At 37.9% G+C, this 24,835-nt stretch overlaps 5 protein-coding genes and 1 non-coding gene across 6 annotated transcripts; 2 read left to right on the top strand and 4 right to left on the bottom strand.

Moving 5' to 3' along the window:
* The first annotated feature begins 4,740 nt into the window (after positions 1–4,740).
* On the top strand, positions 4,741–8,322 carry LOC106388968 (cell division control protein 48 homolog A). Its single transcript, XM_013829146.3, has 8 exons — positions 4,741–4,939; positions 5,022–5,184; positions 5,553–5,781; positions 5,861–6,627; positions 6,706–6,927; positions 7,014–7,085; positions 7,164–7,808; positions 7,892–8,322. Exons 1-8 carry the CDS (start codon positions 4,911–4,913, stop codon positions 8,192–8,194), a joined length of 2,430 nt encoding a protein of 809 aa, XP_013684600.1. The 5' UTR covers positions 4,741–4,910; the 3' UTR covers positions 8,195–8,322.
* A 78-nt stretch (positions 8,323–8,400) lies between these two features.
* Positions 8,401–10,628, bottom strand: LOC106388969 (serine/threonine protein phosphatase 2A 57 kDa regulatory subunit B' beta isoform-like). Its single transcript, XM_022699466.2, has 2 exons — positions 9,056–10,628; positions 8,401–8,964 (listed from the first exon to the last, which is right to left on the bottom strand). Exons 1-2 carry the CDS (start codon positions 10,187–10,189, stop codon positions 8,623–8,625), a joined length of 1,476 nt encoding a protein of 491 aa, XP_022555187.1. The 5' UTR covers positions 10,190–10,628; the 3' UTR covers positions 8,401–8,622.
* Positions 10,629–11,441: 813 nt separating this feature from the next.
* On the top strand, positions 11,442–13,187 carry LOC106385674 (poly [ADP-ribose] polymerase tankyrase-2-like). Its single transcript, XM_013825581.3, has 6 exons — positions 11,442–11,697; positions 12,196–12,287; positions 12,389–12,467; positions 12,563–12,657; positions 12,743–12,838; positions 12,920–13,187. Exons 1-6 carry the CDS (start codon positions 11,529–11,531, stop codon positions 13,001–13,003), a joined length of 615 nt encoding a protein of 204 aa, XP_013681035.2. The 5' UTR covers positions 11,442–11,528; the 3' UTR covers positions 13,004–13,187.
* Positions 13,188–13,511: 324 nt separating this feature from the next.
* LOC125584870 lies at positions 13,512–13,631 on the bottom strand. The gene has a single exon (XR_007321777.1). It is a non-coding gene; the product is annotated as a U5 spliceosomal RNA (small nuclear RNA).
* A 2,015-nt stretch (positions 13,632–15,646) lies between these two features.
* On the bottom strand, positions 15,647–18,769 carry LOC106386978 (proline-rich protein 3-like). Its single transcript, XM_048750173.1, has 2 exons — positions 18,356–18,769; positions 15,647–17,991 (listed from the first exon to the last, which is right to left on the bottom strand). The coding sequence occupies exons 1-2, from the start codon at positions 18,540–18,542 to the stop codon at positions 17,663–17,665; spliced, it is 516 nt and encodes a 171-aa protein (XP_048606130.1). The 5' UTR covers positions 18,543–18,769; the 3' UTR covers positions 15,647–17,662.
* Positions 18,770–18,775: 6 nt separating this feature from the next.
* Positions 18,776–21,962, bottom strand: LOC106385675 (monodehydroascorbate reductase 2-like). The gene is made up of 9 exons (XM_048750172.1): positions 21,411–21,962; positions 21,095–21,169; positions 20,651–20,690; positions 20,436–20,525; positions 20,185–20,303; positions 19,878–20,097; positions 19,549–19,793; positions 19,319–19,459; positions 18,776–19,240 (listed from the first exon to the last, which is right to left on the bottom strand). Exons 1-9 carry the CDS (start codon positions 21,462–21,464, stop codon positions 18,881–18,883), a joined length of 1,344 nt encoding a protein of 447 aa, XP_048606129.1. The 5' UTR covers positions 21,465–21,962; the 3' UTR covers positions 18,776–18,880.
* Between the last annotated feature and the right edge of the window lie 2,873 nt (positions 21,963–24,835).

Below are 24,835 nucleotides of genomic sequence, written 5' to 3'. Positions count from 1 at the left end.
TGGCTCTTACTTCTGCCGCAGTCTTGGTGATATAGTCGCGAAGATCGCGGATATCCGACGTCTCGCCAGCAGATTTCCGAACCTGTCGGCGTTTACTGCGAGTGAGCTCGGTTTGCTTTTCAGCCAGCTCTTCTTGTTCGTTCCAATAGAGGATTTCCTCCTCTTCTGTCATTGGTTTGTCGAAAGGAGAGCTTTCCCAAGCGAATCGGCTTCTGGTCCTCCTTGGATGTCTGTCGACGTCCTCATCAGTATCGTTGGAGACATCGCTAGGATCCAGGTCGACGTGCTCGACTCCGTTGTCCTCCGAAGCCTTCGCGGGAGGCAGAGGACTTTCAGGGTTTCCCTTTTCGATGGGAGATTTCTCGCTAGAGTTTTGACCCGAAGGTCGTTCCTGCGCGGCTCCAGGCCTGTCGAGTGGGTTGCGAAGTCAAGTCTTTTCCCGCGGACTTTAGTGGTTCCTCGGGGGCGAATTGCTCGAGTCCTTGCCGTTAAAGTTTCAACTTGTTTGGTCAAGGTGCTCACGAGCTTATCCTGTTCTTCCGACCTTTTTTTGTAGGTGGCGAACATCTTTTTAAACTCCTCGAGCGCCGCGGCGTTGGCTGGTGCGTTGGCTGCGGATACGTCTGCTGCGGGAGTGTGGAGGTCAGTGCCACTGCTTCCGTTAAGAGGAGTCTGCACGTTATCCGCGTCGTCAGTTGACGTGTCTGGTTGAGCGTGATGTGGTTGAGAGTTAGATTGATCCGTACCCCCTCTTTCTAGCGCCAAACTGTGGGAACCGAAATTCGCACTGTCGATTTCCGTTTAAATTAGGAAAGTTAGGAAAACCCTAATTTTCCAGAGGTCCCGGATATCTGTTAAACCACACGCCAAGCAATCAGAACACACAATTAAAGACGAAAAGAAATAAGAAATCGTAAAAGAGAGCAAAATGAGTTTTAATCCGAATCCGCGTATGAGCATTACAACAAGGTAGAAGCCTTGGCTATGAGAGCTATCGGCGAGATTCCTAGTTCTAACAACCTAAGACTGCAAAACCTAGTTGAGTCGCAACTCGAAATAACAAAAACGGAAAGTTGCCTAATTGCTCTAAGTGCTAAGTTTGCTCTGAAAAAGTCTCTCCCCATGCTTCTCGCCTAGGACTCCTTATATATTGGCTCCTAGGTCGGTTTACGCTTTTCCTCTTCTGTCCTTAAGGCGTCATAGCGTAAAAATGGAGATATTCCATTTTTCCGATCTTCATAATTATCTTCAAAATTTCGTATTTATCTGCGGCAACTTGACATTTATATTTTCTTGCGAACCAAGCGTAAACCGTCATGCGGCTTACGGGATGTTAGGTTAAGAAATCGTAAGCTGGGGCTCGAGTCATGTCTTAGGTCCCTTTGGGCCGTCTTCTGACTCGAAGCGTTTATTACGGCTTCTTTCGATAAAGAACGAACTTTCCGCGGTTTTTACTGTAAAGTTTGATCGATGACTTAGAATGGCGGGAAACATGAAATGGGTTCGCTACGGTCTTCGGGAGATAGCATCAAAGGGTAGACGAGAATGCATGGACTAATTGTCGTATCGATGTTTCGAAAGAGCTCGGTCGTTAGCGGACGAACGCTCGGTCGCTACGTAGCGACCGAGCGGAACAGACGCTCGGTCGCTCTGTCGCTATGTAGCGACCGGACAGCATGCATGTCCGGTAGTAGCGTAATGACCGAGCTTTGTTCGTCCGTGTTCCGATCGTCATACTCGGACCTATCCGTAACTAGTCTGGGTATGTTTCCGAGGGCTTATGTTTGATCTAAACAGAATTCGAACGAAGCTTTATCTCGGGAACATACGTTGCGACATTCTCTTGATCGAGCATGATTTGTTGCGAAAAGACATACTTGTATTTTGCGGGGATTTGGACGTTAACTTCGTCGTAACCGTTTTCGACCCCAACAAATAATATATTAGCCTAGGCATAGTCTTCTTTCAGACTGGCGATACCTGCTTTAGTACTTATATTGGCGTTTTTCAGTGTACTCATATAGAAAAATCATTCATTCATTTAATCTAAGCAGACAATGTAATATAAACAAATTCAAGGAGATAAAAATTAGAGAAAGCATACAAGCAAAGCAATCACACAAGTTTGATGTCGAAATCAGATTATCAACTTGATTCTTTTAGGCAATCATAAGTCTCATATTCCATTAGATTTATCTTGATCATGTTCGAAATTATTTTCACCATCTTTATAGACCAAGTGGGTTTCAGGATTCTTCCCTTTGAGACTCTCTTTGATAGAGGTCACAAAAATGTTTGGGAGTCCTTCATATCTTAGCCCAATGGTTCTCCATTCCACATTTATGGCACACTGATTTGGTCGAGCTTTGTGGTTTAAAGGATATACCACGGCCACTGTCTTGACCATGGCTCAAATTGGGTTGATACCCACGGCCTCTGCCATAGTGATTCTCACGGCCAAATGTGTTATAGTGGCCATGGCCACGTCCTTTCCACCCTCCATGGCCATGACCGTGTGGTCTATCATTCTGGACGTGGTTACCTTTTTTTTCTTTTGCAGCCTTATTGGTATCATGTAATGGGGTTAATCCAGGAGGTTTCAATTCACTGTTTCTCATCAGTAATCTATTATTTTGCCCAGCTAGAAATAGACTCATCCACAGACTTATAGTCCTGGATTCTGGGATTCCTCCAATCAAAAAGGGCCTTTAGTAATAACACCGTTCTTTGGTGATCATATCTCGATTTTTAACTATGTCCAAAGGTCTTGAGGATTCTCTATAGTCAGATACTGATCTTTGAGACTCTTAATAAGATGATGGCTAATAATTAATATTATTTTGTATCAATCTTTCTCATTGGCATTATTGCCTTCTATGATACATTCACCAAGTCTTTTTGACTTTAGGATAATCGTTGTATCCAATGTCCACCGTAAATAATTATCTCTAGAGAGATTTAGGGCAGCAAAATCCAGGTTGATTTTCGACATCCCAAATCATATATCACTCAATATTTATGTATAATTTTCACGCGGCCTTACTCTTAAAAACAATCAATTCGGATTTCAATCTTGTGAGGACAATGAGACTATCAATCTTAAAGGCATTTAATCAATCAGTTAATTTCTAGCAAGTCTCAGCAATACTATTTCTATGTGCTCATAATATTATGGTTTATCAAGACTATCAAAAACGGATTCAATTAATCATGCAATTAGGGTTTAACAATCAATGGATTTTAGCAAGACTAGTAAAAAGATTTATTAATCACTCAATCAGTTTCAAGGCTGATTTTAGCAATACTAGAATATAAATTTCAAGCATGAATTTCAATGAATCAGTTTCAAGGCTGATTTTAGCAATACTAGAATATAGATTTCAAGCATGAATTTCAATGAATCAGTTTCAAGGCTGATTTTAGCAATACTAGAATATAGATTTCAAGCATGAATTTCAATGAATCAGTTTCAAGGCTTATTGGTATTTAGCATAAACCATGTGTAAATAATTTATCTAGTATCCGAATTTATCAAACCTCAAAAACATATAATCAGATCAATCAATTTAATCGAACTTAGCATACAATCTTAAACCTTAAGACATTAGATTTTATCATGAATCTATCAACCTAGCATACGGATTCTCAATTCTCAAAGACATCCAAATCAGATCAATATAACCTATCATACAGATTATTTAGGGTTTCTATTTAAAACAAATCAGATTATAAAACTATCAATCCTAGCAGATGATATTAAACCTCAAGAATCATGCAATCAGATCATTCGGATTTTAAACAAGTAAACCTCAATCAATCTCTCAACCTATCGGATTATATAAGCAAAGCAAGCTAGCAACCTATCGGATTCAATCAATGTTTTAACAGGCTGGTAGGTTTAAACAATTTTAAATCAGATGAACAATTAACCAAGTAGGATGAGAAAATAAATTTATCAATTTAACGGTCAAACAATTCTAGCAACATAGCATCAGATTCAATCAGATTTAAAACCTCAATGATCAAAACCAAAAACAGTTTTGATTTCAAAATATTCGATTAGGGTTTTAATATGTGATTTGATAATTATAGTATAATTAATTCTGATACTTATATTATTTAGGGTTTATAGATATAGGATTAGGGTTTATCGGATTTTAACTTGTAAAAACCGATTTGGGGTTTTAATCATGTAGGAACATGATTTAGGGTTTGGGGTATCGAACTTTTAGAGCTTCGATTTACTCAATTAGGATTTTTGATCTATTACCCTATGGTTTTGATTCATAAAGATTAGGGTTTTAGGGTTTCATTTTTTATCAATCCATGTTCGATTATGGGTTCTTAGGTTTTAAATTACCTTTTAACCTTAGATGATTTTTGAATCGGACCACCAAAGGAGTTGGGCCGCGAGCTGGACACGAACGGGACCCGAGCTGGAACAGATGCAGGAACAAGAGACGCGATCGGGGTTTAGGGTTCGTCGATCGCCGGTTAGGGTTAGGGTTTTAGGATTTTTCGATTTGGGTATTAGTTTAAGGATTTAGAGTTTCGTGCTGATAATGTGTTATAAAAGTAATGGAAAAGTCTATCTTTATTCATAACATAGAGGTACCTTGTATAGGCGATAGGCGATTACACCGTCATAGATAAATGGAAAGATTACAAATAATCTGTTGGTTATCGGAGAGAATGGGAGTTGTTCTCACATAACACAATTAAGGGTATAAGTTCGGTAAAAAAGGGAAACACTAGGGGTAGGTTTTGATATTCCAAAAAAGATTAGAAAAAAAAAGGAAAAACATCTCTTTTGCAACAAGAAACAAAGAGATATAATCTCTTCTGCTCTTTCAGATCTCTCAGATAACTCCCAAAAGCTCTCAACTTTCTCATCGATCTCAAATCCAATTATGTCAAACCCAGCTGAATCTTCCGACTCGTAAGTACCCAGATCTCCGATTCCGATTTCGCTTTCCCGATTCGGATCTGAAGCTAAAAGCTTAATCCTTTGTTGTTTTCAGGAAATCGAAGAAAGATTTCAGCACTGCTATTCTCGAGAGGAAGAAGTCTCCTAACAGACTTGTCGTCGATGAGGCCATCAACGATGATAACTCCGTCGTCTCTCTCCACCCCGCCACCATGGAGAAGCTCCAGCTCTTCCGCGGCGATACCATTCTCATCAAGGTTGGGCCTTTTTTTTACATCAATTAGGGTTTTGATCTTAGGCATTATGAATATGAAAATACTTGTTTTTTTTTATTACTGATGCTGTCCTGATGTCTGTTTTTTGTTTGGGTCTTATTGACATAATTTGGGTTTTGGCCTTAGAGGCATTATGAATATGAAGAGACTTGTTCTTTTTTATTACTGATGCTGTCTTGATGTCTGTTTTTGTTTGGTTCTTTTCGACATCAATTAGGGTTTTGATCTTAAGAGGCATTATGAATATGAAGAGACTTGTGTTTTTATTACTGATGCTGTCTTGATGTCTGTTTTTTTTTTCTTTTTGGTCTTTGAGAATTCTCATTTGTTTTTGGCTTTGTGTATTGTAGGGTAAGAAGAGGAAGGACACTGTCTGCATTGCTCTTGCTGATGAATCATGTGAGGAGCCAAAGATTAGGATGAACAAAGTGGTTAGATCTAACTTGAGGGTTAGACTTGGAGATGTCATCTCTGTTCACCAGTGCCCTGATGTCAAGTACGGGAATCGTGTGCACATCTTGCCTGTTGATGATACCGTTGAAGGAGTCACTGGAAACCTCTTTGATGCTTACCTGAAACGTAAGCTGTCCTTTTGTTTCCTTTGAGGTATGGATTTGATTTTGTGAGTTAAAGTTTTTATTTTGTTTTGTCTCAACAGCTTATTTTCTGGAAGCATACCGCCCGGTGAGGAAGGGCGATCTCTTCCTAGTCAGAGGAGGAATGAGGAGTGTGGAGTTGAAGGTTATAGAGACAGATCCTGCTGAGTACTGTGTGGTTGCTCCGGACACTGAGATTTTCTGTGAGGGTGAGCCGGTGAAGAGAGAGGATGAAGAAAGGCTAGATGAAGTGGGTTATGATGATGTTGGTGGTGTGAGGAAGCAGATGGCTCAGATCAGGGAGCTTGTTGAGCTTCCCTTAAGGCATCCACAGCTCTTCAAGTCGATTGGTGTTAAGCCACCGAAGGGGATTCTGCTCTACGGACCGCCCGGGTCCGGAAAGACTTTGATTGCTCGCGCCGTGGCTAACGAGACTGGCGCGTTTTTCTTCTGTATCAATGGGCCTGAGATCATGTCGAAGCTGGCTGGTGAGAGTGAGAGCAACCTCAGGAAAGCGTTTGAGGAGGCGGAGAAGAACGCTCCTTCCATCATATTCATCGATGAGATTGACTCTATTGCACCGAAAAGAGAGAAGACGAATGGGGAGGTTGAGAGGAGGATTGTGTCTCAGCTCCTCACGCTGATGGATGGTCTGAAGTCACGTGCTCATGTTATTGTCATGGGAGCTACCAATCGCCCCAACAGTATCGACCCGGCTTTGAGAAGGTTTGGAAGATTTGATAGGGAGATTGATATCGGTGTTCCTGATGAAATTGGACGTCTTGAAGTTCTTAGGATCCACACAAAGAACATGAAGCTCGCTGAAGATGTAAGTTCTCTAATTCCATCTTTGCCTGTGTTTTGTTGAGTGTTATGATTATCGAAGCTAATGGTTGTATGTTTTCAGGTAGATCTTGAGAGGATCTCAAAGGATACACACGGTTATGTAGGTGCTGATCTTGCAGCTCTCTGCACAGAGGCTGCCCTGCAATGCATCAGGGAGAAGATGGATGTGATTGATTTGGAAGATGACTCCATTGATGCTGAGATCCTCAATTCCATGGCAGTGACTAATGAACACTTCCACACCGCTCTTGGGAACAGCAACCCATCTGCACTTCGTGAAACTGTGAGTTTTGACGTTGCTGCACTTACAACAAAATCAAAACCTGTAATGTTACTTAAATCTCATTTCAAAATGTCTTCGCTTTGCAGGTTGTGGAGGTTCCAAATGTTTCTTGGGATGACATTGGAGGTCTTGAGAATGTCAAGAGAGAGCTCCAGGAGGTAAAGTAACTCTTACCATTCTTGTCCTTTAATCTAATCACTGTAAGCTAAGCCTTAATCTATTTTGTTTAATTGCAGACTGTTCAATACCCTGTGGAGCACCCAGAGAAGTTCGAGAAATTCGGTATGTCTCCTTCAAAGGGAGTCCTATTCTACGGCCCTCCTGGATGTGGTAAGACCCTTTTGGCCAAAGCTATAGCCAACGAGTGCCAAGCAAACTTCATCAGTGTCAAAGGTCCTGAGCTTCTCACCATGTGGTTTGGTGAGAGCGAAGCCAATGTCCGTGAAATCTTCGACAAGGCTCGTCAGTCCGCTCCGTGTGTTCTCTTCTTTGATGAGCTCGACTCCATTGCGACTCAGAGAGGAGGTGGAGGCGGAGGTGATGCTGGCGGTGCGGCTGATAGAGTCCTCAATCAGCTTTTGACTGAGATGGATGGAATGAACGCCAAAAAGACTGTCTTCATCATCGGAGCGACCAACAGACCCGACATTATTGATTCTGCTCTTCTACGTCCAGGAAGGCTCGACCAGCTCATTTACATTCCACTACCGGACGAGGACTCTCGCCTCAATATCTTCAAGGCATGCTTGAGGAAATCTCCTGTTGCTAAAGATGTGGACATCAATGCTCTCGCTAAGTACACACAGGGGTTCAGTGGTGCTGATATCACTGAGATTTGCCAGAGGTCTTGCAAATACGCCATCAGAGAGAACATTGAGAAGGTATTAGGCTTGTTAATCTGTAATTGAAATTGTTAAAGAGTCTCGAATCACTAAGTTGAATCCCTTTGGTTTCTTTGTTGCAGGACATTGAGAGGGAGAAGAGGAGGAGCTTGAACCCAGAGGCGATGGAGGAAGACGGAGTGGATGAAGTGTCAGAGATCAAAGCTGCACACTTTGAGGAGTCGATGAAGTATGCACGCAGGAGTGTGAGTGATGCAGACATCAGGAAGTACCAAGCCTTTGCTCAGACGCTGCAGCAGTCTAGAGGGTTTGGTTCTGAGTTCAGGTTTGAGACTAATGCTGGTTCAGGGGCAACCACTGGAGTCGCTGATCCTTTTGCCACCTCTGCAGCTGCTGCTGCAGATGATGATGATCTCTACAACTAGTGATCAAACTTATCATCCTCTTTTTTTTTTTTTATTAAGTTCGAATTCTCTACTTTTGGATGACTGAGGGAAAGTGATACTGATACTTTTCCTTGTGTTTTTAAGTTAATCAGAATCTTTTATGTTTACTACTCCAAATATTGAGCAACCTCTAGATATCTCAAATTATATATACAGAGGTTAAGGTGGAAGAGAGGAAAAATAAATTTAGACAGAAGATCACAGACACATTTTTAGTACTAAAGCCAATTCCGTACATACAAAAAAACATAGTCTCTGATAGTGATTACTTCACTTCTCTCTACTATCCTCTGAGCAACCAGAATCAGAATCGATGAATCTCAAAAACAAAAAAACCAATTATAAGTTTATAAACTGAGAGAAGAACAAAAAAAGTTGAAAGAATAATACTTGTATGTTTTATCCATCTAGGAAGTGATCATATGATCTTCTCCTCCTCCTCCAACTCCATCTCGCTTTGCCGCTGCTTCGGCTAATCTCTTCCATGATAATAGGCGTTGTTCTTCCACTTCTTTGGATCTCGCTTGTTTCTCTTCATACTGTCTCTGGCATTCTTCAAAGAGCTCAGGGTCCATCTCCATGAACATCTTCTTGATATTTGTAGTTAGACCATGAACCGCTTGGTTCCAGTGAGACTGGATGTTCTTCTCCAGTGCAGGGTATATGATTGGAAGGATCACGGTTCGGTTCTGCGCGATGAGGCCCACGATGTGCTCGTTGTTCCACAAGAACAATGCTCTCTCTGCAACCTGTATTGGAATTTTTATTAGATATGAATGTTCAAGTATCAGGCCAAAACACAAGCAGATACCACATAAGAGAAAGATGCTCATTACTAACCTGAAAGTGAGAGCTATTGAGGGAGCGACCAATCTGTTGGAACAATGGAACCATACAACGCTGGAACTCAACAGGCTGAGTTGCCTCAAGAACTTCTTCAAGTTCCGTAAGGAAGAGATTCTCCTTGGTGCAGTTTGTCACAGGCCAATACTTCAACAACCCCCTGATAACAGTATCCGCTAGCTTATAATCCTTTTCCACAAACTGAACGATGCAATAAGATAACTGCTGATGATAAACAGCCATTGGTTTAGGCTTATGCAACGGTATCAACACCCTGATCAGAAACAGCTTGTGCTCTTCCTTCATAGGCAACGCAAACCCGTTAATGATACTGCCTAGAATCTCCAAGAGCTCACCGATCCCACTGTGTCTCTCCGTCTCATAAATAAACCTATAGAAAATGTTGTTGATTGCTTTCCTAATAAAGGGCCTGTGGACCATAAACTTCCCGTAGATCCTATGAAGAATGGTTTTCAAATACTCCCTCTCTCTCGGGTCTTCGGAGTCAAACAAGTCAAGGAGCTTCAGCACAAAGGAATGGTGGATATACCGCTTAGCCACTTTCGTATCAGTGTCAGTGGAAACAACGTATCTGAGCAGCAACTCGTAGACAAGCTGTAAATGAGGCCAAGAAGGGTCCAAATAAGGCTCCTCTTCCTCAGGATCCGCAGGCTCTTGACCCGTATTCTCATGAGATCGAGGAGGGAGAGAACGGAAGATATTGAGAGAAACCATCTTAACCATCTCTTCCTGACAAGACTCTGAGATGATCTTGCTAGCTCCAGACTGTATGAAATCAACCAGCTCCAGCAGCGTCTGCCTCTTGATATCCTTCTCCCTCGCGTTCTTGACGGTATCGGTGAAATCGAATAGGAAACAGCAGTTCTGAACCTTCCTCAAGAACAGAGCTTGTCTCTCTGAAACGGGGACGTCTCTGAACAAAGGGAGCGGCTCTACTGAGGTCATAGGCGGAGGCTGTGGAGTGGCAGCAGTCACTGGGGATTGAACCAACGCGCCACGAGAAGCGTGGCTAACGACTACATTGGAGCCAGGACCGTAAGAAGACGGTGGTTCATTGGCCTCGGATTTAGAGGGCTTTCGATGCCCACCTTTCATGATCTTCTTAAACATGGCTAAGCAGCTTAAAGGAACAAACTTTATCCACCAGACCCTAGAAAAAAAAGCAATACTCTTTATCCACCAAACTAAGAAACCCTAGAAGATCCACGAGCTCGAATTTGGATCAGCATGCAAAGGGAGGGGCGAATCAAAAACCCTGAGGATTCAAATTCAAATTCAGATTCAAAATCTTCAGATTGATTCCACTATGACTCGCTTGGATCAGGCTCCCGATTTCGCGGATAGCGAAATGGAGGCGAAAGCTAGAGAAAGAGTACCGGAGATCTGAGCTGGGGAAAGTCAGACCATTGATGTGATTTGCTCGGAGTATACGCTGGTTGATCGGGCGGCTGAGATTTACCGGCGATCGAATCGGGAAGGAGAGAGAGAGAGATGGTTAAAGAGGAGAGAGGAACTCAAATCAAATTAGATACAGTATTTTGAGTGCCGATAGATTTGTTTTTATTTTTTTTATATATATTTGTTTGTTCAGTTGTTTTTTGCGCGAAGTAAAAATTACCATATTAATTTGTTGGTTAATTTATTATTTATAGTAAACCTAATCAAGATTAGTTTTTTGTTCGAAACAAAATTATATAATGACAAGTTTACAAGAAAATTCTCCTTATACTTCAGTTTATTTGATGCTAAAAAAATTGTTTGCATAATAAATAATGTTTTCATCGTTCTATGTAAAAATTTAATGTGTTTAGATTTGTTATTAATTACTACATAATAATATATTTTTATAGTTGACGTTTTAGAAAGTTCATTTTGTTTTAATATAATTGTCATTTCTAGAATTTTAGGCAAAATTTGATTAAATGTGACTTGTTATATCCTTTTTATTATGAGCTGTTGTATGAAGTAAATTTGATAAATTAATGTATTAAGAGGTTAGAATAAGGTATTCTGATAGTTTTCTATATTCGTGTGAAAAGTTATAAAACTTCATTTAAAACAGAACAGTGTAAATGCAAATTTTTGCATTTTTAATCTGTGCATTAATGTTAAACATCAATTAAAAGAGAATATATGTTAAACAAAAATACAAAATACAAGAAATGATTAGAAAAAAGGGTAAGAAAACAACCAAGCTTATAAGTATGATTTTACAAGTAACTTTAAATATTTTTTTTATAAATTCTTTAAAATAAATTAGTTAACTGCATATTATCATTTTTTGGTCAAATCTGAAAATTATTTAAAAATTTAATGTGTTTAGATTTTACGAGTCACCCACCACTATATAAACGAGAAAACCTAAAATTTAATCGCACGCCGGCGACTCGTTGTTATTATTACAAGAACAAAAAATCATTACACGGAGGTGTAGAGAGAGAGAGAGACAATGGCGGTTCCGAGGGGAGACAATGGTTTGATGGAAGAAGACGAAGTCGACGCTCTTATCGAGGAAAACGGTGTTGACTACGAAAGCGATCCCGAGCTTTCCTCTAACCTCCGTGACTTAGCCGCCGCAGCTCAGTCCGGTGACGTCATCGCCTTGCGCAACGCCATTGGTACTTCCTTTCTTCTCGTAAAGCTCTCGTGCCGACCCTTTTGGTCAAACTTTAGTTTTTTAGTTTCACAATTCAATTGCGTTGTGATTTGATTAGCTTGGATGTAAAGTCTCAAGCTTTCTTTTTTAATTGGAACCAGTTATCTTCTGAACACAGAGCTCTGTAAAAGAGTATACTTGCCTCCTTTCACAGAAGTTGACACCAGAATTTAAAACATAAACACACCCATTAAACAAGATACCTTTACTTAGATGTTTGTATCCTTCTTGCTACTGTCTCTTTGTTGTGTGCCTTTGATTAGCAAAGAAGTTCAGTTTCTACCTAATGTCTACTTTGTTTTGTTTGATTGATATGTTGCTTGAGGCTGTGATGAAGCATAACAGAAGTTATTAGATTTGCATCATAGTTTGCTGATATGTCCGTATGTCTGCTTATGAAGACGCTGTGCTTCTTCTTCTTTTCCTGATGATTTGTGTATCGGATTTGGAATTTTGATAGACAGGTTGAATGGGAGAGTTGATGAGCCACTTGAGGATAATGACTCTGCACTTCACCTAGCGTGTCTATATGGTCACCTCCCTTGTGTTCAGGTTTCTTTTGCTTTTGCTGCTCGCTGCCTTTTCATATCTACAAAGAACTTTCCATAGCTCATGTGTATATGTAAACTACTCACTAATGTATCTTACTGCAGCTTCTCTTGGAAAGAGGTGCTAATATAGAGGTCAAAGATGAAGATGAAGCTATTCCTCTACACGATGCTTGTGCTGGAGGTAAAGTTTATCATGGACCCCTTTTGTTATTTCTTTCTCAAGGAATGGTCTCACGTTCTATAGCCTTATTTTTGTTTGAACTTGGGGGCTAGCAGGATACTTAGAGATTGTAGAGCTTCTTTTTAGCCGAGCTAGTGGTCCCGAATGTGTGAAGAGGATGATTGAAACTATCGATGTAGAAGGTGACACTGTAAGTATCATTCTCCATCTTCGAATGACTCTACCTTTCTCTCTAAAATGTGATTAATGACAAAGTGTGTTTCTTGTTCACACAGCCTCTCCATCATGCAGCGAGAGGTGAGCATGTCAACGTGATACGGCTTTTGCTGAGTTCAGGAGCTTCACCTACAATCAAAAACTCGTATGGGAAGGTGAACATTTGAAAACATTTTTGCATCTTTGGCTCTCGAAGTCTTCTTGATTAACTGATAGTAAGGGTTGTGATTATGCAGACACCAGGTGAGTTAGCTGATGTAAACACTGATGCTAGGAGGATCCTCGAAGCTGCTGCGATCAGCAACTCACTTGGCTCCTAAATGTTTCTGCAAAAATCTTTGGCCAGTTTTGGCGAGTCAGTGAAGTTAAAAGGGAATATTTTTCATAGTTTTTAACTTATTTTGGACTGCTTTTATACAAAAGATTATAATCTGATCCTAAGAATTTTAGAATGTTGTGTCGGATATAAAATTTATTTCAGATTTAATAGATTCTCGTTAAGCCTTTATAAAGGGTGAAGGTGAACAAAGATGCTAATAAATGCCTCATCGTCCTCTACAACCGAGATATCAGCTACTGATCTCTTGTAGTCTTTAATCTTCTGCCGTAATCCTTGTGTCTATTCTGCTATCTCCATGGCCTAACACTATTCAAAGACCTCCAATTAATGTAGTGCATGTGTTAGTTTTAAGCTACGGTTTAAAATGTGTAATAGAGTTGATAAGGTTCGGTACCAAATCTAAACCAGTTGAAATTTCTTCATTTAGCAGATCTTAGAGGAAACCGTTTACAACTCGGACCGGTGAAAAATTAAACTAATTGTTGTTGGGCCCACTCAAAAGGGGGACCCTCCAAAAATAGGCGTATGCCACTCTTAGCGTGGAGAGCACACGGTATTCTTTAGTAAAAGGCGAAAGAATAGTTCGCTTTGTGCTCACCACATGGCTGCGTGAATTATTAGGGAAAGAGAGAGCCTTTATCTATACTACTCCTTCCGCTGCTCACTACTCTGAGTTCTCCGATGTGGGACTTTGAAAAACGAAAGGCCAAAATAGCGTTGCTTATTTAAACTATTCTTGGGCTTACGATGGGCCTTTGATAAGCTTGGGGTGTCTTATCCTTCTTTTTTTTTTGTAAAGTCGTGTGAAAACCCATACAGATATTCACAAGATCTATACTATTAAAGCATGATCCTATTGTCATAATTACCTTAGGGGCATGTTTCCTTCACTAACATTGCATGTTTCATTAAGGGCAATTAAGTAATATTAATAACAAATCTATATTGGGTCATTATTTTTGGATCCAGCCCAAATCAAATCTCTCTTGGGCCATTTGGGCCTATTAAAAAATCAGATTCAATTCTCACCTTTTTTTTTCCTTTGGACCATTGAGTCCAAGTTCAAATAATTTTTTTTCAACTATTCTTAATTATTATTTTTTTCTTTTCTTAATATAATTTAAGCATTCATAAAAATAATTGAATTTTTTTATTGAAAAGTATAAATCTTTATTAAAAGTATATAATTTTTTAATTAAAATATTAACCCCATAATAAAATTAATTTATCAGAGTTATACCAACTTAATTCATTAAAAAAATAAAGTTTAATTTTTTTAACATAAATAGTCATTTAAAATGAAATACGATAAATAAAGATAAAATTTTTAAGTCTTTTATAAAATAAAACACAAATATATGAAAATGTGACATTTACTAAATATTTGTCAATTGAAAAAAAAAAACAAAAATAAACCCGCGCTTTCAAAGCGCGGGTCAAAATCTAGTTAATGAACTTAAACCAGAAACATATTTTTGTCAAACAAAAACAAAAGCAAAAACTTATTCCTATAATCTGTTCGTTGATATTGCTTCACATAAACTCAGTATTTTTGAAAAGAAAAGATAATAAAATAGTGTCTAATTATAGTTTAATTTTTTTCACATAGCATATTAAGTTGTATACTTATTTTTAATTCTCCAAGTATTTTTAATTTTAGTTCTCAATATTCAGTTAAATTTTAAGTTTCTGAAATAGTCAAAGAAAATATACAAGAAATTAATTAGTTATAATTTTGTTAGAATCCCCTATACTATATTTGCGAAGTGATTTTACCACATGTCTTCTATACAATCAAATTCACAAAACAAATATGACATGACTATTGAAATTGATGACATGACTTCCGAAAAAATATGACATGGATAATTTCATTTAATGTTGATTTATATTTTTGGCAAACTTATTAGAATATGGTAATAATTCATATATTACATTTAATATTGATATTTATTTTTGGTAAACTTTTTTTAAATATGGTAATAGCTCATACATCATGTATAAAATAAATATATTCATATATAACATTTCAAATTTCGAAATATTATTATTTTTGTATAATTATACAATTTGTATTACTAAAGCTTTCAAAAATTTCTACAATTTTTTAAAAATTTAAATCCCTAGACTATATTTGCGAAGTAATTTTGCCACATGTCCTCTCTACAATCAATTTCACAAAACAAATATGACATGGTGCAAGAAATTGATGACATGACTTCCGGAAAAAATATGACATGGATAATTTCATTTAATGTTGATTTATATTTTTGGCAAACTTATTAGAATATGGTAATAATTCATATATTACATTTAATATTGATATTTCTTTTTGGTAAACTTTTTTAAAATATGGTAATAGATCATACATCATCTATAAAATAAATATATTCATATATAACATTTCAAATTTCGAAATATTATTATTTTTGTATAATTATACAATTTGTATTACTACAGCTTTCAAAAATTTCTACAATTTTTTAAAAATTTAAATATCTAATCGTAAGATCATTAGTTTTTTATATACCTACAAATTTTATAAATATTGTTTAGACTAAATTTTTGATAATTATACAATGTTATATCATTTTTATAAGTTAGATTTAAAAAAGAATTTACTGCACATGGTGCCGGAAAACACCTAATAAATTATAAACTATAACTACATTATTTGTATCTCAAGTAATAATCCTTTATAAAATTAATGTGTACATTCCTGCTGAGGTAGGTTACACATACCTGATTAAGTATACAATAAAGAAGTAACATGATTTGTGTGGATGTCAGCACATGAATTAGAATATATATTTGTGAAAAAGGCAATTTGGGTAAATGGCATATTCCATGGGATGATCCAAAATTCCAAGCATATTCAGGTAAGACTCCCCTTGTTTCCATCATCATCTGCTTCCACTTCCACTTAATGATTCGTTTAAATTGCTTTCACACTCTCTTTACACCATTAATATACTTATCTTTTGTCCTTCTGCAAATTTCATCGCAAATCCTTAAAAGAAATTACTTCAGAGCGTATATGATGAGTCTTTAGCCTAAACTTGTACGGTGGAGAATTTTTCATATTATTATGTATTGTGTAATTCAGCATGCGATATCTAATAAATACGTGTATATGAGCATAAATCTTGCATAGATCTATAATACGGAAAGGAATATCCTTTGTAAAGAACATTAACAAACATGAAATATATTGGTTCATTGTTACAAAAAGTTGTTTTTAAAATGAAAAAGAATTGAGAAAAAAAGTGGAAAGAACACTATAGCTTATGTAAGATGGGTTTTCAGTGTATCTTTTTAAAATGTCTTCATGACCATAGACAAACAAAAAAAACACAAATGAAAAGAAAAAATAAAAGCTATATATAACCACCCCCTAGCAAGCCTCCATACTTGAAACCTTCTCTTAATCTGGCACAACACCACAAATCAAAAGAGAATGGCCATCCCCTAGGGCGAAGAAGAGAAAAGCCTCTGATTCATCTAGAGGTTTATCCGTAGGGGATGGCCTAGACACATAAAAGGAGATTACTATTATTGTCTAGCTAAGCGGGTTTGTGTTCCTGGAAAGTGTTTTAAATATATGGAGCAATGAAGATTGCAGAAGGCTGATGATGAAGAGGCAGCTGGTTTAGACAGCGAGTGTTCTTTATCTCCCTCTATAAATTGGGCAACTTCTATCCTTTGGCAAGCTTCGGTTCCCCTCGGAATCAGCAGATTATGAATTTACTTTGTAATACTCTCTTTCTCTATGTTTTGTTTACTTCATCTTGATCATGTTTGTATTGTATCCAGTTCCATGGTAAGATCTTAGTGTGAGGAATAAGAAAATATTCGGATTTGAGAGATATTATTTGAGCGTTAGTTTTATTGGAATATATTTTGTCATGAAGTGTCTAATATTTTAGAGAATTGTCAGTCCAAGTTTCTTTTGTCAAAAACTGTTTCCACATCTCTTTGTAGTGATTTACCTTTTTAACATCAAATATAAATATATCGCATTTAAAACAAATCTATGCAACTAGCACTACACAACATCTATGTTCAATTTAATTGAATCGTGCAAAACTGTTTTTCAGTGACTCGCAGTCTCGCAGGTATTCAAGCTCTCACTCAATTTTTTCAGTTTGGTTACGTTTACGTCTATACGTCGAACACTAAATATTTGAGGCAGCTATCTTAGCTAAAAAAATGTTTGTGTAGCTCTTAAAACATTGATTTCGATAACTTGAAATAAAGTAAAATGATTGTGGCGAAAAAAATTATTACTCAGTTAGAATAACCTATGTAACTCGTTTTCAATATTACAATACTAAATTGAATCCAAATCCAAGATTTAAAATTTTGATCGAACATATTTAGTAACAGGGAACAAATTACAAACTTAGTATACTTTTTGATATTATGAAAAGATATTTTTAACCATTTTTGGAATACAAACTAAAACATACATATTATAATTAAAGTGTGTGATTTGTAAGAAGTATTATAATTTTACATTTACAAGAATCAACACAATTAAGGAAGAAAAAACATGTCAAGTTACATTTTTGAGAAATATATATATGGCAGAGGACCAGTAAATTTAAATGACCTTAATCAAAAGTCAAACCATCCAAGTCTAATAGTTGTTTTCATATTTAGGGGTCTCACACATGGGGGTGGTATAGTAAAACGGTCCGACCACAAACTTCACCAGATCCTTGAAAACCATGAACGGCTGAACTAGCTTCACTCCACTTTGACCATTACCAAAATCGGTTGGGATATCACATGACTTGTCAGGAGAGGACACGAGCCGGACGGTACAAAGTTTAGGCTTAAGATTCTTGCCGCCGTAGAGGACTTTGTCGACGATAAGATCGAACTGGCCTCTCTCATCGGTCTTGTCGCTGCCATAGTACCTCACTCTTTCCCTCTCGTCCATACAAGTGATTGATACCACAGCCCCTGAAAGATACAAAGTGGAACTATTTTGGTAAATAAATCCGGGTTTGAATAATTTCAAACCGGGCTATATAAGTTACTAGGATCGGAACTCAAATTTCGGGGACCATAAATATTTTCTTAATAAAATATATTTGACATTTTGGAGACTATATGATTCATCAAAATTTAAAGGCCAAACCAATGTTTTATCCAGTTGTGCCTAGAACCGGCTGGATTTAACAGGTTAATTAAAGTCACTGGATCCGATGGGAGAGGCAATGAGGTGAGACCGTAAGAATGTGGTAGCAGTTAAAATAACGGTAAAAACGATTATATATTAAGAAGCAGTAAATAGATAATGGTAGAAGATGGTGTGGATTAATACCTTTGATGGGTTCAGAGCCGTTGATCCATTTGTCGTAGTTACGAGTGCAGTCTTGGCACATCACTTTTCCGGCTACGTGAATCACATCTCCGTCGCTATCCGCTGCGGTTGTGGCGATTTGACTCACATAATTTACCAGAAACAATATCTCTATGAGCATAACCAATGTAGTGATTCTCTGCGCCATGACGACCTCTCTAGACTCTTTTGGGGTTCAATGTTTTGAGATTATGCTTAGTAGATGTAAGAATGACTTGGTATATATAATATATGTATCATATTGTTGTTATATGTGTGGAAGGGCACTACCTGTAGACGTGTGCCGTCCATCTAGTATTATGGTCTCAATCATTTAAAAAAAAACTTATATTGTAGATCATAAAATGTGTTAAATTATGTGTAAACAGATAATGTTTATGATATATATTAAACTAGACATCCTTAGATATTGTATGATCAAACAAGAGTATTAATACTCTTGAAGAAACTTTTTTTTTTGTAACTCTTAAATAAGCATATATGTTATTAAATATGGCATGAAACTAAGACCCTATTTCTATTAACTCTTGATCCAATAAGCAACTCTCCAACATTGGACAACACCTCAAGGCTACCAACTGAAGGTTGTGTCCGTGCCACTCTAGCAATGGCCTTGTTCTCTTCCTCAACTCCTCCTTCTAGAAATGCTCCCACCACTTTCCCATCTTTAACCCAATAAGTCCCAAACTTTGCCTTTGGAGATTTTGGATCGTTGTCTCCAAATAGTACAGATTGTCCAACGTTGTCTCCATAAAACTGCCAAGAGAGATCAAAGGCTCGAGAGTTGTAGAAAGGAAGATAATCATACTCTTGAATCGATCTCCCTTCCTCTGCTGCCTTGATTGCCTGAAATAAACCATAGATAATACTAATTATCATATCATTAGTCAAATGATAAGATGATTAAAAGTTATTAGTTGGTACCTTGACTGCATGTTCAGCGGATTTGAAAGCATGGTTAACGTGTTCTACTCGTCTCATGTCGCCATAGAGTTTCATAGGGAATGTAGCTACATCTCCAATGGCGTATACATTGGATACGCTTGTTTTGAAGAATCCATCAGTCTTCAACATCAAAAGGAATTAGATCAATGAGTCTAATGGTGATCTCAAAAGATGGCAATCTTGAGAAAATGGCTGTGTAAACCACGAACCTTTAGTCCACCCTTCTCCTCTACTACCTGACCTCTGAAAAGTGATGTCATCGGTCTACCACCACCATCAAGGAGCACCACGTCAGCTTCTAGGGTTCTACCATCATCTAGTTTCACTTCTGTTACCTCCCCGTTTGAGTTGGTACTGAATCCAGTGGCTTTAGTACTCTTGATGATCTTTATTCCCTTGTTAGCATAGTAACCTTCGTAGAAAGAAGCGATCTCAGCGCTGAAAAGCCAATGCACTACAACAGAGTAAAACAGATGAGTTACTTCTCTGTTATACCTAACAGAAATAAAGTTTGCTTGGAGGTCAAGCTTCTACTTACTAATCCAAGGTTCTGGAAAAACCATGGTGACCTCATAGTTGTTAACCGTTAGTGAAGCACTGACTTCAAATCCTCTGTATCCGCCGCCAATAACCACGACCGTTCTCTTCTTCTTTGTTTCCATTGTCAACGCGAGCTGATCAACATCCTTGATATCTCTAAGGTAGAAGATATTCTTAGCGTTTGTATCTTGGAAACCACATTCTGACAATCTTACACACTGCAACATTTTAATGGATTCTTGATATGAGTTTCCAGAATAGCTTTAGATAACAAGAAGGTCAACAGAGGAAGAGATGGTGCTCACGGTAGAGCCAGTTGCAACTATCAAAGTTTGGTATTTGAAGATTGTTCCACCAGTACTGAAAAAACTCTTCGTGGAAAGATCTGCTTTGATGATCTCTGTGCTTAGAATCAATTCGATACCTGTAAATTAAGGAGAAATTGGAGAGCATTGTGAGGTGTGAAAACATCTCAGAAACACAAGTTTTTTGTTTTTTAAGCAACAAGTGTTTTGAGTGAAATCATTGTGTTATCATTTTTAAAGCAGGACATGACCTTTGTCTTTGTACCATTGATGGCTTTGACTCTCTTCCCCAGTTCCACCAGGACCACCACATATGTAGTTCTTTGAAAGATTAGTATTGGCTGCATAACATGACATGAGAATTGAGAAGGGAGCTTTTAAGAAGTGAGGTTGAAGTTAAGTAAAACCTGGGAGGAATTGAAAACTAAACTATTGACAGAGATGTTGTATAGGCAAAAAGGCTTACTCTCTATGTCAATATCTCCAAGTCCAAATATTTTGTTACTCTGCCAAACATAAAATACAATTTCTTAGGGCATAATTAACGGGAGTACTTAGTGGATTTCTTAGGTGGTGGATCTCATTTTTCTTGTAAAAACCGATCCCAAAAGTCATGAATTAAGAAACGATTGTGGAGGGTTTTTTGCACTGTTCGCGGGCTCCACCGATACGTGGCAGCCCGCGATTGGTTCGCTTTTAAATTTTTATTTTTTTTAGACAAAAAAAATTGCCTAAGAAACCGTGAACGGTTTTTAGCGATAATGATGGTCTTAGGCCACCATCTTTTAAAATGATATTTTAATATTTGGAGAATGTAGTTAACAAAAAAAAAAAAGAGTAATTATTTAGAGTTGTGGTTTCATATGGAAGAAACTGATAATTAACAATGACATAAAAATGAAAAACATACTGCTGGTTCATTGGATATAATTGCTAGTTCACCATGCTTCAGGCCCTGCCTGGCAAATTCTCTGGCCGCATAACCCTGTGTTTTCCAACAACATAAACCCTCAAATCAACTTCCAATGTAGCCGAAAGATAGAATGAAAAACCAAAAAACAGAACAGATCTACAGATACTCACAAACCCCTAGGATAAACTTCTGACGTACGTCTAAAGCTAAGAAAAATTATATATATTTCAGAACGCTAATGAAAACAATGATTCGTTAGTGAAGAGAGAAAACACAAACGTAAAGAAAACCCGAGAAGAGAGGAGAGACTTACGGCAGATATATCAGCTCCTGAGATAACGTACTTGAAGCTCTTCTCTTCCGCCATTGAATGAAAACTTCTTTAGACAGTTTTTCTCTTCAGAGGAGAGAGTATTTGAGCAGAGGTTTATATAGAGGAGCCGATGGAGCACGAGTTAAGTTTTAACTTTGGACCGTTAGATTACCCGCTCAATGGAGACATCATGTTCGTGATGAAAAGTTGACCATTCGTGGCCGTTGAACTTGTTTGCCCTATAAACAATCTAATTACACCGTGTCAACGATCTCTTCCCGGTCCCCAAAAGATTCTTATTCTATGGATTAATGGATAATGCATTTTAATTAATTTTTCACATTTATATTTCAATTTCCACGTTTGTTAAAAAGAGGATGCATATTTCAAAGAAGATAAATAGATTGTTCTCACTTTCCATAAAAACTTCACCATCTACAATAAGTCACATCATATGTAATTAACATTACAGAAGCTTGGATCTTAAATTTATCTAAAATTCTAAATAATTGTATAAGAAATATGTATGTCATATAAATATATTTACACAAAATGATGTATCGAAAATTAGTTACTCCTTTCATATTTTTTTGGTTATAAAAGTAAAAGATATTATAAACACTCTATATCTCAATTATTACCACTTATAGATTATATCATCATTTAACCATATGTTTAATCACACTACCTTCATTTATACAGCTATTTTATTGGTTTTAACTTTTAATCGTTGGGAGCTCATTCCCGCCTAGTTAATAATTTTATTACCATTCCGATACTTATATTGTCAACTTAATTAACATCAAACTGCTACTCTCATATGCAAATTTTATTCAACGTGTATAGTTTTCCCCTTTCTAAGAAAATATGATTAATACGAGAGTAAAAGACAATGAAAAACACAGTAAACAGAGAGATAAGTGATGAAGAGTAAATTAAGTTGAGAATAAGAGAGTATGAGTATCAAGAGATTATAGAGATTGACAATAACCAAGAGAGAAGAGAATGGTGAAAAAGAAAGGGGAACTCCCCTCTTTCAGCTTAGATTATAATTGATTACAACGAGAGCTCTTTATAGCCAACACACACACTAGACAAATGAGAAGAAGAAGACAAAGAGAGATAGATCTAGAGTCAAAATGAATGGTTGTGATGGGAGGATCTGAATTAATTTGAATTGGATGACTGAGATGCGGGAGAGCTTCCAATGTGATAGTGACAGTTCCTAACAGCCATCTCTCTTCTCTCCAACATGTTATTTTAATCCCCACTTGTCTAGCATCTCTCTCCAAAGGTCAGAACCTAATTTGAATTAAAATTTGCCTCTCAAGTTGCACGAATTTCACTCTTAGGCACTCAAGTCTGGCACTCAAGTCTCAAGTCTGGCAGCTTACATCTCAAGTCTGGTAGCTTACTTCTCAAGTCTGGCAGCTTAATTCTCAAGTCTAGCAGTTTAATTATGCTTCATGTCAACACTCCCCCTCAAGCTTGACCATAAGAGATCCTTGGGCAAACTTGGAACTGAGAGTACTTGCCTCATTAAAAACCTAAACATAGAAAACCCTTTGGGATAAAACCACACTTAGGAAAAGAGTACAAGCCTCTCTGGCTATGGATTGGCCAGTGAGTTTATGAGCCTTATGATGATGTTGAGGGACTCATAAACTCTGGATCATGGCCTTACTTCAATGGCTAGCAGACTCTAATGCTTTCATTGCTTCACACTTAAAACAACCTTTGAGCTTCTTCTTATGACCAGAGCTTGTCTCCCCCTTTCTTCTAGCTTCTTGCTTCCATTTAGGGTTGAATCCAAGCCTGCCTTTTCTCATGAGCTCAATAGGTACCTTGTAAACATTTCTGGAATGCTGGTGAGGAGTACTGAACACTTGAATCCCTCACACCAGCTGCTTCTCAACCAGTCTGTGCATTGTCACTCTTGAAGCTTTCAACATGTAGGGGGACGTTGCAACTCCATGATCTGTCACCATCATGTGATTGCTCAGCCAAGAAAATCCCTAGTTGAATACTCCTTGTGTCCTTGCATATATGTGGCCAGATTGCAAATCACCATTTGCTGGCTTCCTTAAACTTCATCAACCAGGTACAAGCACACATGCTATGGGCTGATTCAAAACTTCCCAACTGAAGGTATCTGTTCTAATTCCATATAGTAGCTGATCCATAGCTTCCCAACCAGAAGGTATTGTTCCAACTGAAGGTAACTGCTCTAACTCTATATAATAGTTGATCCATAACTTCCCAACCAGAAGGTAATTGTTCTAACTCCACGCCTTGGGCTGATCCATAGCATTCCACTCAGCTCCACCTGATTTTCTTGTCAAGTAGTCTATGATGGCCATCTGTTCTAACACCAAGTTGTTGCTGTCCATGTTGATGTTTCTTTGTAGTGGGTTCTAGATGGCTGGTGAACTCCACTTCAACTCCACTTCTGATCTCTGGTGAGGCAATGGACGACTTGAACCTTCAGGAATGATGCTCACCATTACCCCTCCTCAAGCTTGCTCCAAAGAGTATAAGTGAAGGACCAATCTTGGAAAGTGAGCAATACTGAACCTAAACCAGGAGCACAACAATACCAACACCTGCGCTTAAGATAACTGATCCACCCTTGGTCTCTGCTCCAATGCCTTTAGAGGTAACTGAGGCAACAGATGAATTGGACCTTCAGGATTGCTCACCATTACCCCTCCTCAAGCTTGATCCGGAGAAAATGAGTGAAGGACCAAGCTTGGAAGTGAGCAACACTGAGTCTTGAAACCAGGAGCGCATCACCCTAACAGCTGCGCTTAAGCTTACTGGTTCCTCCCTTGATCTCTTCTCCCCTGCCTCTTGTAAATCTTTTGAACCAGGAACTCAATAACCAAACGGTCTGCGTTTAAGTCAACTGGTTCTTGCAATTCATGAGGAGATTCAGCCTGGTGGATGGCTGATCAAACACTGGTCTGCCTCTCCATCAATACTCCTTTCTGAAGTATCTTCAATGCTCAGCCATATTCTATCTCAGCCACGACTTATTACCATCTGGACTCCTCACACAAACAATCTCTCCATGGTAAAAAATATACACTCTGTGTAGGCTCTGGATCATACAGGAATGTACACATGTGTAGGCTCTGAACAGCATGGGCAAAGTCTTCGTCTTTGTCTTGATTTGATGATGGACAGAGAACAACACTTGTGTACCTGAAACATCACTCAAACTCCAGCAAGAATCAGACCACACGCACTAGGATCAGACCTTGGTAACTCACCAATCCTGATCCCAATGTTTTAAGAAAATGCAATAGATAGAATCTAAACAACTCATTCAGTTCAAATTCATGCAAACTATTCACTAAATGCTCAGGTATGATAACTCATCAATTACAAGGCATTTAGGCTATTTTTAATGACCATTTAAGTAA

The sequence above is a fragment of the Brassica napus genome, chromosome C3 (genome assembly GCF_020379485.1).
Source record: "Brassica napus cultivar Da-Ae chromosome C3, Da-Ae, whole genome shotgun sequence".
Taxonomy (NCBI): domain Eukaryota; kingdom Viridiplantae; phylum Streptophyta; class Magnoliopsida; order Brassicales; family Brassicaceae; genus Brassica; species Brassica napus.
The sequence above is the reverse complement of the archived record's forward strand: the minus strand, read 5'-3'. Positions and strand labels throughout refer to the sequence as shown.